At 45.9% G+C, this 17,842-nt stretch overlaps 1 protein-coding gene across 1 annotated transcript in view; it reads left to right on the top strand.

Annotated features, from left to right (window-relative positions):
* The first annotated feature begins 1,902 nt into the window (after positions 1–1,902).
* LOC147081737 (carbamoyl-phosphate synthase [ammonia], mitochondrial-like) overlaps positions 1,903–17,842 on the top strand; it is a 195,295-nt gene continuing 179,355 nt past the window's right edge. Inside the window, exon 1 of the mRNA XM_085980733.1 lies at positions 1,903–2,449. Coding sequence (XP_085836859.1) covers positions 2,324–2,449 — 126 coding nt within the window. The 5' untranslated portion in view covers positions 1,903–2,323. The remainder of the gene's footprint in view (positions 2,450–17,842) is intronic.

Genomic DNA, 17,842 nt, shown 5'->3' on the forward strand with positions numbered 1-17,842 from the left:
TTTGAAGACCAGGACCTCAAACCCAGCACCAAGCTCATGGTCTACAGAGCAGTAGTGGTACCCGCCCTCCTGTATGCTTCAGAGACATGGACCATGTACAGCAGGCACCTCAAAGCACTGGAGAGGTACCACCAACGCTGCCTCCGCATGATCCTGCAAATTCATTGGCAGGATAGGCGCACTAACGTCAGTGTTCTCGCTCAGGCCAACATCCCCAGCATCGAAGCTTTGACCACGCTTGATCAGCTCCGATGGACGGGTCATATTGTCCACATGCCCGATACGAGACTCCCAAAACAAACGCTCTACTCGGAGCTCCGGCACGGCAAGAGAGTCCCAGGTGAGCAGAGGAAACGCTTCAAGGACACCCTCAAAGCCTCCTTGAAAAAATGCAACATCCCCACTGACACCTGGGAATCCCTGGCCCAAGACTGCTCAAAGTGGAGGAGAAGCATCCGGCAAGGCGCCGAACACCTCGAATCTCTTCGCCGGGAGCAAGTGGAAGCCAAGCGCAAACAGTGGAAGGAGCGCACTTCAACCCAAGCACCCCACCAACCCGCCCCTTGAACCACCATCTGCCCCACCTGTGACAGAGACTGTAGGTCCCGCATTGGACTCATCAGTCACCTGAGAACTCATTTTTACTGTGGAAGCAAGTCATCCTCGGTTCTAAGGGGCTGCCTAAGAAGAAGACACTGTCCCATCAAACACTCCCAGGACAGGTACAGCACGGGTTAGATACAGAGTAAAGCTCCCTCTACACTGTCCCATCAAACACTCCCAGGGCAGGTACAGCACAGGTTAGATACAGAGTAAAGCTCCCTCTACACTGTCCCATCAAACACTCCCAGGACAGGTACAGCACGGGTTAGATACAGAGTAAAGCTCCCTCTACACTGTCCCATCAAACACTCCCAGGACAGGTACAGCACGGGTTAGATACAGAGTAAAGCTCCCTCTACACTGTCCCATCAAACACTCCCAGGACAGGTACAGCACGGGTTAGATACAGAGTAAAGCTCCCTCTACACTGTCCCATCAAACACTCCCAGGGCAGGTACAGCACGGGTTAGATACAGAGTAAAGCTCCCTCTACACTGTCCCATCAAACACTCCCAGGGCAGGTACAGCACGGGTTAGATACAGAGTAAAGCTCCCTCTACACTGTCCCATCAAACACTCCCAGAGCAGGTACAGCACGGGTTAGATACAGAGTAAAGCTCCCTCTACACTGTCCCATCAAACACTCCCAGGGCAGGTACAGCATGGGTTAGATACAGAGTAAAGCTCCCTCTACACTGTCCCATCAAACACTCCCAGGGCAGGTACAGCACGGGTTAGATACAGAGTAAAGCTCCCTCTACACTGTCCCATCAAACACTCCCAGGGCAGGTACATAGAACAGATCTATGAAGATCTATTATATCAACTATATCATTGATAAAAGGGAATGTCGCACTGTGTAATATTAGTAACAAATGCAGTAAAATAACTGGACTCTGGCATTTGGAAGGTTAATGGAGAAAGTGATTTAATTTGAACCTATTGAATATTTTTTCCTAATTTTATAGGAGTAGATTTCAACCCACAAATATGAATTAATAAGCATATCCTTTTGGAACTTGAATTTTCCCTCTGATGATTACCATAAGAAATTTCCCATTTTCTCCCCTCCTCTCACTGGATTCAATTTCTCCCATACACAAACCAGAAACATCCCGACACATAAATAAAGCATTGAACTGAAAAACATCAAGTGAAGTTAACATCCCGAAAAATATTAAATGAATTATTCTGCAAGCTTTCAAAAGATCTTGTTGTGATCTAGTGAATTCTGTTTCACTCTGGAGATTGTATCTGGGGGTGTTTGAGCTCCGGGGCCCTTCCTGTGGCGGGGGGCGGGGCAGTTGGTCTTCCCGATGGAAATCCACGTTGACAAGCTGTTGCTATTGGGAGCGCTTGTTTGCTTCGGAGAAATACGCTGCTGACATTTGAATGCGTCCCAGACGACTGGAGGGACTGCTGTGTAGTAAGCAGCTGATGCGATTTCATCACTTTACAAGAGAACCCCGGGCTCAAACTTAAGTGAAATAAGCAGACACGAGGTCGCTGCCTGCAAACCATTCACGTCAGTGACTCTGCCGGGTCACCAAACACAATAGTACAAAAGAACCTGGAACTGCAGCTCAGGCATCGGCAGCCGGCCTGGCCATTTGCTCAATTCTGCAAGAGGGGAGGGGGGAGGGAAATAAAAAAAGAACTTGCAAAGAAAAGAAAATAAATTTTAAAAGTAGTTCAATCAGCGTCTGTCCCAAATCCGATCATGACTAAGATACTGAGAGCGTGCAACTTGTTCAAATCCCTCAAACACGGCATTGCAACTTGCAATCACATCCAGCGGCCGGTGTGGAGTCTGGGGACGTCAGGAGTCCGATTATTCAGCATCAAGGTAAAGATATTTATTTATTTTGCAGATTAGAGGCTATTATAGAAAACAAACTATTTGTGATACGGCATCGTCGTTCTTCCCAGTCAGCTTGGGAGTAAATAACTCAATGGAATAAACGTTTTCGACGCAAGTATTTTAAGCTAGAATCAGTTTTCGGATTCATCTGCAAAAAAAATGGAGCGATATAATTAATTGCAAAAGTCTTGGGCCTATTTTGGAAAAAAAATCCCGTGAATCTGTGTGTCTGACATGGGAAAACATGGTTTGAAACGCCTTTTGTTGTTTGTATATTTGTTTCCGCTCTGGGAGCCACCTTTTGGAGGGAATCACTTGGGTAGATTTGCATTTGAAGGTTTGGATTTAACAATTTATTGTGTTGCATTAGCCGGTTACACAATCTCTCGGAAACAATATACTGTTCCGGCAACAAGTGAATACTGAAGGAAGGGCTGCACACAGGGTGAAGCACAAGTTACATTTCCGCGTTGTTCTGGAGGGGAAGGTGTGTGTGTCTGTGGGGAGGAAGCCAGCCCTGCTGCTGGTTTGTGGTTTGTGGTGAGTGGGTCTGGTGGAGTTTGCAGTCACGGCCCGGAGGGCTGGCAACATTTGCCCAGCACATGGTCTGAGAGTCTGGCCAAAGGGGCCCCTGGACCCACCAGGATGGCCTCTGCCCTCTTTGGTTATTTCTCCACCCCCAATTATCTCCTTTCCTCACTGTAGCCCCGAGTCGTGCCAGGGCGCTGTTCCAAGGCTGCCCCTTCCCCTGGTAATTTGCCCAAGTCCCCATTCTAAATATGGCGAGTCCCTGCCTTTGGCAGACTCTTCGACTGTGGAGGGTGTTACAGCTGGGCTTGTTTCTGTCCTTGCCTGACATCCAGGCATGGAGGTTTATAGGAGTCACAAGAGCAGGGGAGTTATCCCCGGTGTCCTGGCCCATGAGCCCTAATTTTGTTTAATAACCTCTTTTGTGTGGCACCTTATAGAATGCCTTCTGAAAATTCGAATACACCAAAGCTCTTTGGGATGCCCGGTGGTTGTGAAAGGTGGTTAAAAAAAAATGCAAGTCTTTCTTTCACAGGTAGCGGTCAGGAGCAGGAATCATGGCCGTTTCCTTTTACCAACCCCCCTTCCCTGCTGAGGGTTGCTACAGGCAACTGTAGTGCCCAGGGTATGAGCCTGGGGCCTTGATGGCCTTTAGGTATTTATGGGTGAGTGAGCTGGAAAGGTGCACACTTGACACAAGTGAGGTAAATGTGCAATGAAAAACCTGGGTGGCTGCTGAGAAATGAATGGTGAGTTGGAAGGCACTGCTCTGTGTCATCTCAGGAAATACAGATGAAACCCAGGTGAAATGCCAAGAGCTGACCATAAAGAAGAATACCCTCAGTCAACTAGTCCTGGAACTCAAAATAAAGTAACTAATAACAATACTAACAATAACCAGTCCCAGGACAGTGACAGGGTAACACAAAGAATTCGACCCAACACAATTGTCGCTAAGCAAAAGGAAAAATATCTGTCATATTGGGCAGAAACAACAAAAACCCAAAGCAAACTCAATTGCTACTTGGCCCTAAACAGACAATACAACATAGCTGATTACCTGACCATGGTAAAGGATAACAAACTGAGAAGAACCTTGACAAGGTACAGACTTAGCGAACATAGCCTAGCGATCGAAAAAGGCAGACACAGGCTGCCAAGAGAAGACAGGATATGCTCTCACTGCAGTCAGGGAGTAGTTGAGACAGAGATGCACTTCCTCACAGCCTGTGGAAAATATCAGGGCATCAGAGAGAATTTCTACCAAAAATTCTCACAAATATGCCCTGAATTCAGAAATCTGACTGACAACCAAAAACTCCCATTCCTACTGGGGGAGGAGAGAAGCTGTGTAACACTGGCGGCACACTATGTTACAGCTTGCCATGAACAGAGGGACAACCGGTAAACTAAGACAAGAGTATATATAAACAAGGCGAATGTATATTTATAAACTCAGCGATATACCTGTTTATACTCTGTATGAATGGAACCGCGTTTATGTGTTTTGATGCTTTGGCAACATAAGATGTACCTTATCATGCCAATAAAGCGATTTGTATTGTATTGTATTGGTTGTGTGGTAAAGTACATGACTTAGTCTTTAGTACAGCATAGTCACCTCGCTCTGCCTCAGGGTATGAACTAATTGGTCGCAGTAGAAGGTTCTTGTGATGCAGATCTGGCAAGTTTGGAACTGCCATGTTACTCCGTGAGTTTATGAAAATCAAAAGCAAAAAACTGCACCTGCTATAAATCTGAAACCAATAAAGAAACTTCAGGTCAGTCAGCATCTGTGGAAAGACTGAACAAACAGCTTAATCCTTTGAATGTGGAACCTTCATCAGAACAGGTGAAGGGTTATACCCAAAACATTAACTTGCCCGTTCTCTCAATAGATGCTGACTCACCTGCCGACTATTTCCAACATTGTTTTAAAAAAATATTCCAGAGATTATTGGAGACTACCTCCCAGTTTCTCTTAGTGCACGCTAACTCAAAGGCTGCTGTCAGTATAGGAACACTGGGATCATATTTAAACTTTGCAGCTGGGACTGATTTCAGAAATAGAGGGTTTGCATATTGGGGCCACCGGCCTCTTTTCTTTGACCTTGGATACTGGCAGGATTCCAGGGGACAGCAGTCCGAGTACATATTACTCAAATTGACTTATGTTGGAAAAAAATGTCAATACCTTGCAAAGACTTTAAATGTTTGGTCTCGGGCATGTTTTAACAATGAGGTGTTGACTCGTCTCTAATATTCTCCCAGGTGGGACTCAGAGTGGCAATGGAATAGCCCTACTTGGCTTGGGAAGGGTGCATTTTATAAGATGGATTGAAGAGTGTGAAAAAAGTGAACTTGTCTAACATCTTCACTTCCATGTGGGCCAGTGGCTCTCAGTGGTGCAAAAGATTAGGATTAGTTTCAGGGATGGGGCAAACTAAAGAAAGACTTGCATTTATATAGCGCCTTTCACGACTGCCCGATGTCCCAAATGTTTTACAGACAATGGAGTAGTTTTTTTTGGAGTATAGTCACTATGGTAATGCTGGAAACACTGTAGCCAATTTAACGTAAGAACATAAGACGTAGGAGCAGGAGTAGGTCACTGGGCCCCTCGAGCCTGCTCCCACAAACAGCAATCTGACAATCAAATAATCTGTATTTCATAAGAGTTTCAGACATACAAGTTGGAGGATTAGTTGCTCTGGTAGGTTAGCACACTGTCCTTTCATCTCTGTAACCTGACTGATGGGATGAAAGTCTCTTTCCTAGGAGGGAGGGCTCTGTTTTAATGTGGACAATTGCAAGATGATGAGACTGGGGAAGGGGAATAAGCAGCGGGAACGTAAGTTGAATGGTAGTAAAGTACGTTCTGCCAGCGCAACTTACACTTCATCTAGAGCCATCCTTTGTTCCTTAACCTGTCCCATTACCATCCCCTTTTGCCTTGAATACCTCTTAATGTCTCTGTCTCTTAATCTCGCCTGCCTTCCAGTCTATCACAGGCCTTCCCTTTTGTTATTTCAACCCCTCCCCCATTTCCCAGCCACTACACTTGCTTAAAAATCTGTTCCATTTCCTGCTTTTTTCCCCCAGTTCTGACGAAAGGTCATCGACCTGATATTATGTCCGTGTGTAATTGAGACACGGACTGCAGGAGTTGGTTATAACAGGTCTTTACTGAGTGGAGACAAACTGGAACTACTATGCAAAGTTACTACACAGGCTTATATACAGGGGTGGTCACTACTGGTACTGCAGTATACAGGGGCTGCAGAATATAGTTCCTTCTGCAAAGTACATACACTACAATTCCTCCCCTTTTAGCTAAACAGTACATAACATTCGATGAATAATTAAATAACATATTTACAATTACAGTTGCTAGATACATTAGCTGAAGTTAAGCAATTATAAGTTCAGTCTTTGAGGAGGCTTCCTGATTCTCTGGATAACGCCTCTTTGGGGTATCAGGTTCTTCTGGCAGAGTTGATTCGGAATCAACGTCGTTGGGTTCGTCTGCTTCCAATATTCCCGAGGTAGATGCAATTGGTACTTCGGTTTCATCACCAGGTGTATCGGATCGTGGTGTGGAATTGACGTTTTCCAGTGACTCTAGAATCCGGTCTGCATGGCATCTTACAATGCTCTCTCCAACGTCCACGGTATACATTAGAGGTCCTTGCCGTGTGCAAATCGTTCCTGGCTGCCATTTCTCAGTGCGGTAGTCCCGGGCCAAAACTGGTTGACCTATCTTAAAACTCCTGGTCGGCCTTTCATTCATATTCTGAAACTGCCTGTTCTCCACATCTCTTCTGATGTTTGGCTTAACCAAATCCAAGCGGCATCGTAGTCTTCGATTGAAGAACATCATGGCTGGAGTTTGGTTGGTAACCGCATGTGTCGCATTCCGGTAGGCAAACAAGAAGTTATCCACCTTGTGTTGTAGGGGTATGTCTTCATTACACATTGCCTTGATAGCCTTCTTGAATGTTTGAACGAACCTCTCAGCCAATCCATTGGTGGCTGGATGATATGGGGCGGATGTGTAATGCTTAACACCATTGTTCTTTAAGAACCTCCGGAACTCTTCAGACACAAACTGTGGTCCATTGTCAGAGCAAATCTGTTCAGGCAGCCCATTCCTGGCGAATATGGTTCGTAAAACTGTGATAGTTTTTTCTGTGGTGGTTGAGGACATTTTTATTACCTCTGGCCACTTTGAATGTGCATCCACCGCAATTAAAAACATCGAGTCCATAAATGGACCAGCAAAATCAATGTGCACCCTTTGCCATGGAGATGAGGGCCACTCCCATGGATGTAGAGGGGCTTGTGGTGGGGCGTTTTGGATCTTCTGGCATCCTGCACAGCTCTTGGTCATCTCTTCGATTTCTCTATCGATTCCCGGCCGCCACACAAACGCTCTGGCTAAGTTCTTCATTTTTACCCCTCCCAGATGACCCTCATGAAGCTCATTGAGCACTCTATCCTTCAATTTGGGTGGAATTACTACTCTGGATCCACACATCAAGGTTCCTCTGCACACTGACAGCTGTTCTCTTCTCGGCGAGAATGCTGGCAGCAGTGGTTCGCCATGTGCTGGCCATCCCTTCACCGTTAAATCATAGACCCGTGATAGTGTCGGGTCATTCCGTGTTTCCTTTTCTATGTTTGCATTCGTCACAGGTAGACATTCGACGATGGTCGAGTGGAATATCTCCACTGGATCCACTGCAGGTGCTTCTTCCACCGTCGGCAACGGTAGGCGCGACAATCCATCAGCATTCCCATGCTGTTTAGTTCCTTTGTACTCGATGTCATATTGGTGTGCCCCTAGGAAAAGGGACCACCTCTGTAGCCGTTGTGCTGTCATTATCGGGACGCCCTTCTGAGGGTTGAAAATGGAGACAAGAGGTTGATGATCAGTTAGTAGAGTAAATTTCTGACCGTGCAGGTAGTGATTGAACTTCTTCACCCCCCACACCAGGCTGAGGGCCTCTCTCTCAATCTGGGTGTAGTTACGCTCGGCTGACGTTAACGAGCGTGACGCAAAAGCTATCGGCCTCTCTGAACCATCAAGGAATTTATGTGACAGTACCGCTCCAATGCCGTAGGGGGACGCATCACACGCCAGTCTTATCGGTAGTGATGGGTTGTAGTGAGTCAATACTTCTCTTGAAGTGATTAGGTCTTTACTCTTCTGAAAGGCCCGCTTACATTCACCGCTCCATTTCCATGCTACTCCAGTTTGTAGTAGGGCGTTCAGTGGGTGCAGAATTGTGGACAAATTCGGCAAAAACTTACGGTAGTAATTCACCAATCCGAGGAATGACCTCAGTTGCGACACATTTTCAGGCACTGGAGCCTTAACTACTGCTTCAATTTTGTCAGGGGACTTATGTAACCCCTCCATCAATCACGTGGCCACAATACAATATCTGTTTCTTAAAAAACTCGCACTTGGGGCGATTGGCTCGTAGCCCATGTTCTCTTAGTCTAGTGAGCACCTGCTCTAGGTTGGCAAGGTGTTCACTGTCGTCTTCACCTGTCACTAGGATGTCGTCCAAGTAACACGGAGTCCCCGGAATCCCTTGCAGGACTTGTTCCATCGCTCTTTGCCATATCGCCGGAGCTGATGCTACTCCGAATACCAGTCGATTATACTGGTAAAGACCTTTGTGAGTGTTTATCGTGAGATACTTCCTAGAGGATTCTTCAACCTCCATCTGCAAATATGCTCATGCTAGGTCAATTTTTGTAAAACGCTTCCCTCCAGATAGTGAGGCGAAAATATCTTCTATCCTCGGGAGAGGATATTGTACTGTGTGAAGGACTGGGTTCACCGTCACCTTGAAGTCCCCACAGATGCGAACCTTCCTTGGCTCCTCAGACTTATTGGTTAATGTTTTCTTCATGACAGGAACGATGGGTGTCGCCCACTCGCTCCAGTCTACCTTAGATAACACGCCTGCATTTTCCAGATTCTCCAGCTCTGCCTCGACGGCTGGGCGAATTGTATATGGTACCGGTCTTGCTTTGAAAAACTTGGGAATTGCATTCTCTCCTATTTTTATCGAGGCGGTTACGCCTTTAAGAGTGCCCAGTTCTTGTTGAAATACCTCTTTGGCGTTAGCCAAGATTTTTGACAATTGTCCAGGTGTGCCACCGTCATCCTTTTTACCAGCCACCGTCAGTGCCTGAATGGAGTGCCAGTCTAAACTTATCTTTCGGATCCATTCACGTCCCAATAACGGTGGTCCACCATCTTGCAGTATGTACAGATACAATTTCTGTATTTCCTTGCCGTTTTATTCGACAGGCACCCTTATTTTCCCTCTGGGGTATACTTTTTGCCCCGTATACGTCTTCAAGACAATGGATGTCTCTTTCAAGGGTATGTGTGAGAATAGCTGCTCGTAGTCTCGTCGATTCATGACGGTCAGGGCTGATCCTGTATCCAATTCCATTTTGACTTGGGACCCTGCTATCGTGAGGGTGACCCAAATGGTTCGGTGATCCTCTTTTGCGATTACGTTGTGAAGTTTGAGACAGCTTAGTCTCTTGTTCTCGGGGTAATATTTTCTAGGACGGTTCGGGAGGATTTAAACTAATTTGGCAGGGGGATGGGAACCTAGGTAGTGGAAAAGAGGGAAGTCATATGAAGTCAGAAATAGATGGTAGAAAGGTGAGAAGCAATAAGCAAAGGAGAGAAACACAAAGGGCCAAACTAATTCATAATGAGAGTGTGAAAAAAGCAAGCCTGAAGGCTTTGTATCTTAATGCTAGAAGCATTAGGAACAAGGTGGATGAATTAGTTGTGGAAATAGAGGTAAACAAGTATGATTTGATTGGGATTACAGAAACGTGGCTGCAGGGTGGGCAAGGCTGGGAACTTAACATCCAGGGATATACAATATTTAGGAAGGATCGGCAAAAAGGTAGGGGAGGTGGGGTAGCATTGCTGGTAAAGGAGGGGATTAATGCAATGGAAAGGAAGGATATTAACTCGGATGAAACGGAATCTGTATGGGTAGAAATGAGAAATAGCAAGGGGAGAAAAACGTTAGTGGGTGTGATATATAGGCCTCCAAATAGTAATATGGAGGTGAGGGAAGGCATAAAAAGGGAAATTAGAGAAGCGTGCGATAAGAGCACAGCTGTCATCATGGGTGACTTTAATTTACATATTGATTGGACTACCCAAATTAGTAAAAATTCTGAGGAGGAGGAATTCCTGGAATGTTTTCGGGACGGTTATCTGGACCAATATGTCGAGGAGCCGACTCGAGATCAGGCCATTTTAGACTGGGTATTGTGCAATGAGAAGGGACTTATCACCAATCTTGTACGAGGCCCCTTGGGTCAGAGCGATCATAATATGATCGAGCTCTCAGTCGAGATGGAGAGTGAGGAAATTGAATCAGAGACTAAGGTCCAGAACTTAAATAAAGGGAATTACGAGGGTATGAGACGGGAATTGGGTAAGATTGATTGGGTGGTGTTTCTGGGGGGATTGACAGTGGATAGACAATGGCAAGCATTCAAAGATAGAATGGAAGAATTCCAGAACATGTTTATACCGGTTTGGCATAAAAATAAACCTAAAAAGGTGACTCAACCGTGGATAACGAGGGAAATTAGGGACAGCATAAAATCAAAAAAAAGGGCATATCAACTGGCAAAAAAAAGCACCAGACCGGAAGATTGGGGGCAGTACAGGATACAGCAGAAGAGGACAAAGGGATTAATCAGGAAGGGGAAAATAGAATACGAAAGTAAACTTGCAGCAAAAATAAAGACAGACTGCAAAAGCTTTTATCGGTATATCAGGAGGAAAAGACTGGTAAAATCCCAAGTCGGTCCCCTGCAGTCCGATTCGGGAGAATATATAATGGAGAATAAGGAAATGGCAGACCAATTAAACTCATACTTTGGTTCTGTATTCACAAAGGAGGACACAAATAACCTCCCAGGAATATCGGCAAACATAGGGACTAATGAGAGGGAGGAGCTGACAGAAATTAGTATCTCTAGGGATATGGTGTTGGGTAAGTTGAGGGGACTGAAGGCCGACAAATCCCCGGGGCCTGATAAACTACATCCTAGGGTACTTAAGGAGGTGGCCCTGGAGATAGCAGATGCTCTAAGGATCATCTTCCGGAACTCCATTGACTCGGGAACAGTACCCGTGGATTGGAGGGTAGCTAATGTTACCCCAATATTTAAAAAGGGGGGTAGAGAGAAAGCAGGGAATTATAGACCAGTAAGCCTTACATCGGTTGTGGGCAAAATGCTAGAGTCCATTATTAAGGATAAAATAGCGGAGCACTTGACAAATGGGGAAAGGATCGGACAGAGTCAACATGGATTTACAAAGGGTAAATCGTGTTTGACTAATCTGCTGGAATTTTTTGAGGAAGTAACTGGTAAAATAGATGGGGGAGAGCCAGTGGATGTGGTGTACCTTGACTTCCAGAAAGCCTTCGATAAGGTTCCACACAAAAGATTGTCATGCAAAATTAAGGCTCATGGGATTGGGGGCAAAGTATTAACGTGGATAGAGAACTGGCTGGCGGATAGAAAACAGAGAGTTGGAATAAACGGCTCGTTTTCAGAGTGGCAGGCAGTGACCAGCGGGGTGCCGCAAGGATCTGTCCTGGGACCCCAGCTGTTCACAATATATATAAATGATCTGGATCAGGGAATTGGATGCAATATTTCCAAATTCGCTGACGACACTAAAGTAGGAGGAGGGGTGGGCTCTGATGAGGATGTCAGGAGGCTACAGTGCGATTTGGACAGGTTGGGGGAATGGGCGGATACGTGGCAGATGCACTATAATGTGGATAAATGCGAGGTTATCCACTTTGGGGGTAAAAACAGGAGGGTAGATTATTATCTAAATGGCAATAGATTGGGAGATGGGGAAGTGCAGAGGGACCTGGGTGTTCTTGTGCACCAGTCACTGAAGGAGAGCATGCAGGTGCAACAGGCGATTAAGAAGGCAAATGGTATGTTGGCCTTCATATCAAGGGGGTTCGAGTATAGGAATAGGGATACCTTACTACAGCTGTACAAGGTGCTGGTGAGACCGCATCTGGAGTATTGTGTACAGTTTTGGTCGCCCCATCTGCGGAAGGATGTTCTTGCCATGGAAAGAGTGCAACGGCGATTCACCAGGCTGATACCTGGAATGGCGGGAATGACCTACGAAGAGAGATTAAATAGTTTGGGCTTGTACTCACTGGAGTTTAGAAGATTGAGAGGGGATCTCATCGAAACATATAAAATTATGGCAGGCCTGGACAGGCTGAATTCAGAGAGAATGTTTCCAATGGCCAGGGAGCACAGAACCAGGGGCCACAGTCTAAAAATAGCGGGCAAATCATTTAAAACAGAGATGAGGAAGAATTTCTTCACTCAAAGAGTGGTGAGCCTGTGGAATTCCCTGCCACAGAGGGCTGTGAAGGCTAATTCAATAAATATTTTCAAGAGAGAATTGGATATATTTCTGAAGGCTAAGGGGATTAAGGGTTACGGAGAAAAGGCGGGGACGGGGTACTGAACTGGTAAGATCAGCTATGATCTCAGACGAGGATCAGCCATGATCTCATTGAATGGCGGAGCAGGCTCGAAGGGCCGAATGGCCTACTCCTGTTCCTATCTCTATGTTCCTGGATTCACTATCGCTCATCTGGTCTTCGGAACTACTGTCCGTCATCTTTTGTACTTTCCTGTACTGTTCCTTAGTAGCCTTTTTGTTGTCGTTAGTCTTCTTCCCAGACCTGCAAACTCGTGCAATGTGTCCCATCTTTCTGCACTGCCTGCATATTTTGTCCTTGGACCAGCAGTCCTTCTGGTCATGGGTTGTTCTGCCGCAGCGCTAACATTTTTCAAATCCCCGTGTCATTTCGTGGGTGCCGTATTCCTGTGGCTTTTGCTGTATTTCCGCAGCTCCCCTTGCTGCTGCTTCGTACGATACTGCCACGCTGAAAGCCTTATCTAGCGTCAGCTCTTTCTCTGAGAGTAACCTCTTCTGGGTTCCTTCACTCAGGAGCTCACAGACAAATTTGTCCCATAAGGTATCTGCCAGTCCTGCTCCGAACTGGCAGTGCTTTGATAGCTTGCGTAGTTCCGTAAGGTAATCAGCATTGCTCTCATCTTTATGCTGATTTCTCCTGTGGAATTTAAATCTTTCCGCTATCAGCAGCGGTGTAGGATTTAGGTGTTCCTGTAGGATATCAACCATTTCGTTAAAACTCTTCGCCATCGGTTTGGCTGGAGTAATCGGGTTCCGCAATAGGCCGTACGTTCTTGCGCCCATTAAGTTTAGTAGTACCGATGCCTTTTTCTCATCGGCTACTTCGTTTGCCTCGCAATATACTTCGACTCTTTCCACATACGTGGTCCAGTCTTCTATTGCATTATCGAAGGCAGTGATATTGCCAGTCTTCGGCATCTTGGAAATCTAAGATGGCGCCTCCCGCGCTTTCCGTCTTCGCCGCTGCTAGTGCTGTTGCTGGCGTTTTATGCCTTGATGGCGACACCCTATGGTCTTCGCGCACTTCCCCCCGCGCTGCTGCTAACGCCGCTCTCCGCGGTTCCCGTGGCAAACTGCAGCTCCTCGCGGCTTTCTGCGCTTCTAACTTCTTTTTCCCCGTCGTCGGAGCAACCCTACGGGACACTTTCCTCCCTCTTCTTGGGTCTGTACGCTGCCCAGCTTCGTAGTACCGGCCGCGCCCTGTGTGCTGCTCTCGCTCTCGCTCTCGCTCTCTCCTCCCGACAACGATGCTCGGCCTCGTTGAAAAGCCACCCGATCGAGCTCTAGCCCGCCGCAGCCCAGGAAGGATGAGTGTACTAAAGCCCAGCTCTCGACAGCCTCTCCTGCAAATCTTCAACTCCGATGAATCAGAGGCGGTTGCCCACGGTCGACGCCCGTTTCTTCTGGTTTTTTTCTTTCTTCTGGCCTCGACCTCTGGCAACTTTGCTTCAGGGATGGATCCCCATGAGGTGGTGCAGACTGTAGGTAAGTTCGGATCTGCTCGTCCAGTATTATGTCCGTGTGTAATTGAGACACGGACTGCAGGAGTTGGTTATAACAGGTCTTTACTGAATGGAGGCAACCTGGAACTAACTATGCAAAGTTACTACACAGGCTTATATACAGGGGTGGTCACTACTGGTACTGCAGTATACAGGGGCTGCAGAATATAGTTCCTTCTGCAAAGTACATACACTACACCTGAAACGTTAACTCTGTTTCTCTCTTCACAGATGCCGCCTGACCTGAGTATTTCCAGCATTTTCTGTTTTTATTTCAGATTTCCAGCATCTGCAGTATTTTCTTTTTGTATTTCTTTTTGTACAGGGCACAGCACAGGCGATGGATTGGGGGATTCGTAGATAGTTCACTGAAGTAATCAGCACAGTGAGTGATAGCAGTAAAGAGAGCAAACACTGTTTTGGTGTACAGCTAGCTTGAGGGACAGGGTCCCAAGGGGGTGATGGTGAACTTACAAAGGGCACTGATTCACACCTACTTGGGGCACTTTGTGTAATGCCAGTTACTGTTGGGAGAGAGGGCACCGAAAGCAACACTGGGGTTTAGGCGTCTGAGTGTAAGGAGAGAATAAGGAAGCTGGGAGTGTTTAAACTGGAGTGAAAAGAGTCTCAAGACTTTAGCAAAGCTGTCCAGATTTGTTGGGGTGTTCGTAGATTGAACTCGGTTTGACAAAACTGCAAACTGTGTAGGTAGGGTGTGCTCAAACTGGAGCTGAGAAGAAGGGAGGTGAAGAGCTAGGTTAGATTTAATTGCTTCACACAGCAGGTGGGGAATATGTAGGATAGACAGCAGTAAATTCAAGTCGGAGCCGTAAAGTTTTTTGATGATTGAGGGATATCACTTTTTTAAAGTTTGGGGCTGACCAGATGGACAGAAATGCTGTCCAGTGCGTTCTGCTGTTTCTCGGTGAAATGAGCTCAGCAGCTCCAGCCCACTTTCTGGCGGATGCAAGCCCACAGCTCGTTAATTTTGACGCATGACTGCTATGGGGAGAAATTGGAATAGTCACACCTCTGCAGTCAGATATGCTTTTGAGGTTAGGGTGTGTTAGAAGGAACTCTGCATCTGCTGATCATGGGCCCTCAATATATTCATGTGTTCTATTTCCTAGCTCTGCCCTTGATGAGTGTAAATCCAGCTTTACAGAAGTGAAATATTTTTTGTTTTTATTCAGCAATACTAGGTGGCTATGATAGTTTTGTTGCACCTGCTTTCTGTCACACACATTTACTTATGAAATGCTTAATTCCTCAAATTTCATGGGTATGAAGAGTTATCCTTTCTCTGCTATAACTCGAGATGTACATCACCCAACTGATGGGAAATCGCAGCCAGAGATTCACTGGACTGTCGTGCACTTGAGTCACATGGCAGTCATGTGATCTTCCCCCATCCTGTCCCACACTACCAATAAAGCTCTGCCCAGACCGGTCAACTCTCCTTGTGTCACAGCTGTTGCTGTCCAAGCTGGGAATGCTCTCCAAGTCTTATCGTTGCATAGTTGCACTCCAGCTTAGTGAGAGGGAATTTCCGGGGTCCAGTGTCACAAGCAGGGTCTTCATGCAGTGGATGACTTGGTGGAAAATTGCCGTCGTTTTGCCTGCAGTTTTCTGTCATGACTTGGATAGAAAATCGCAAAATGTGCACCTGCAATTTTTGAATCGGGTTCTGCAATGGCAGAGCAGGGCCTTCAGCTCTGCCTAATATATGAAGAGAAAGAATATGGATAAGGCCCTCTACATGGCGTGAGACATGACATGTGTGAGTGCAGCGTGCTCGGGAGGGGCAGGTGACTTTGGACCTCTGGTTCCCAAATCTCTCCTCCACTGGGGGTTTCCTCACCTCGTGTGCTTGGGTCTGCTGCAGGCTCGTTGATGGAGATTGGTTGCTATAATTAGTCAAGAACTCCACTATTGTTGTATCATGCGACTACAGGATGGTCGAAACAGAACTAGATAGACCTTTGTGGTTTTTTGCATCTAGCAAATCCCATGTTCCATGTTCTGGGGTGGGGTTGGTTAATGGTGCTGCTCAGTGTAATACTGCCCCTCACAGACCAGAAGGTCCCAGGTTTGATTGCTGGTCTTGGCTGGTGCAGCAAGTGTGTGCTACAGTTGGCTTCATTACCCCTGGGTTAAGGAGGGGAAAGTAAACTAGGGTTGCTGCTGCTTTTAGCTGTCCAGTGAGTCCTGCTGGACATCAGGCGAGGAGGACTGGATCCGGCTCACTTGTGATGGCCTACCAGTACTCGCAGTCTAGGCTTCCATTAATGAAGAGGGAACAAAAAACAGGATATTGTGCCTTAAAAAAATGATCGAGGCACTGATCATGAAAATATCATCATTTGGAGGGGATGATGGCCTTTTAGTTAGGTTACAGTTTATCATCAGTTTACACTTTTTCAAGTGTATAATTTTTTAAGATGTTTAACCTTAATTAAACATTAAACATTATTTTTCTGGTTGAGTTTAGTGACATTGCCCCAGTACAATTAACGCTATAATTGGAAGCTAAATGAGGTGTGGATTATGGACAGGGTCTGGTCAGTCAGAGCTTTGTTTACAATGTTGTCCACCATCAATTGAGATATCAATCCTAAGAAACACATCATTTAAAAAAATAAATAAAGTTGTATGTGGAAAAAATAATTTCACTCCATGACATGAAGGGAATTTTCTTCACTCTTTTTCATACCGATTTCTTTTGGCCTCTTGTTGGGGTAGTTTCATGGAGTTGATGCCACAGGGCAGCCAGCAGCATGCTTTCTCACACGTCTGGATAGTGAGTGTCGACAGGCTAGTTACCATGTGAAGGGATCATCACATACCCTGTCCTGTTCTCCTCTTACTCATTTGTAACGCTATTGCTGCCAGTATACCCAAGTATGACTTGAGTGAGTGGGGAAAACTGTGGCAGATGGAATTCCATGTGGGAATTGTGAGGTCACCCACTTTGGACTCAAGAAAGATAAATCAGAGTATTTTCTAAACGGTGAGAAGCTAGGAATGGGGATGCGAGAGAGAGAGGTTTAGGGGTCCATGTACAGAAATCACTAAAAGCTAGTGATGTACAAAAAATAATAAATTAAAAAGGTTAATGGAAAGCTGGCTTTTATCTCAAGGGCTGGAACACAAAGGGGTGGAAGTGATGCTCCAGCTGTACAGAGCTCTGGTTAGACCCCATCTGGACACTGCGTTCAGTTCTGGGCACCGCACCTCGGAGGAGATATTGGCCTTGGAGGGGGAGCAGCGCATGTGGACCAGAATGATGGGGATGAAGGGACAGGGCCATGAAGGGATACACAAGCTAAACTCACAGATAATAACAGCAAAATAGCAGAAATATTAAATAATTACTTTCCCTCGGTATTTACCAGAGAGACTAACATGGTAGACATGACACTAGAAGCGATCAAAAAAGATATAATGACAATTAAGATAGAAGGGGGGGAGATAATTGATAAACTAATCAAACTTCGAGAGGATAAAACCCCTGGTCTGGATGGATTGCATCCGTGGACTGGTGGACAGCTAATGTGATTCCTATATTTAAAAAGGGAGATAGAACAAGCCCAGGGAACTATAGATCAATTAGCTTAACTTCGGTGGTAGGAAAGATAATAGTTCATTACTCAAAGATGGAATAGAAAAACAGCTAGAAACTGAAGATATAATCAGCATGGATTTCAAAGTGGAAGGTCATGCTTGACTAACCTTATTGATTTCTTTGAAAAAGTAACTGTAATGCAGTAGATGTAATATGTTTGGATTTTCAAAAGG

Source organism: Somniosus microcephalus, unplaced genomic scaffold (genome assembly GCF_052327205.1).
Source record: "Somniosus microcephalus isolate GS21.2 unplaced genomic scaffold, FLI_Smic_1.0 scaffold481, whole genome shotgun sequence".
Classification (NCBI taxonomy): domain Eukaryota; kingdom Metazoa; phylum Chordata; class Chondrichthyes; order Squaliformes; family Somniosidae; genus Somniosus; species Somniosus microcephalus.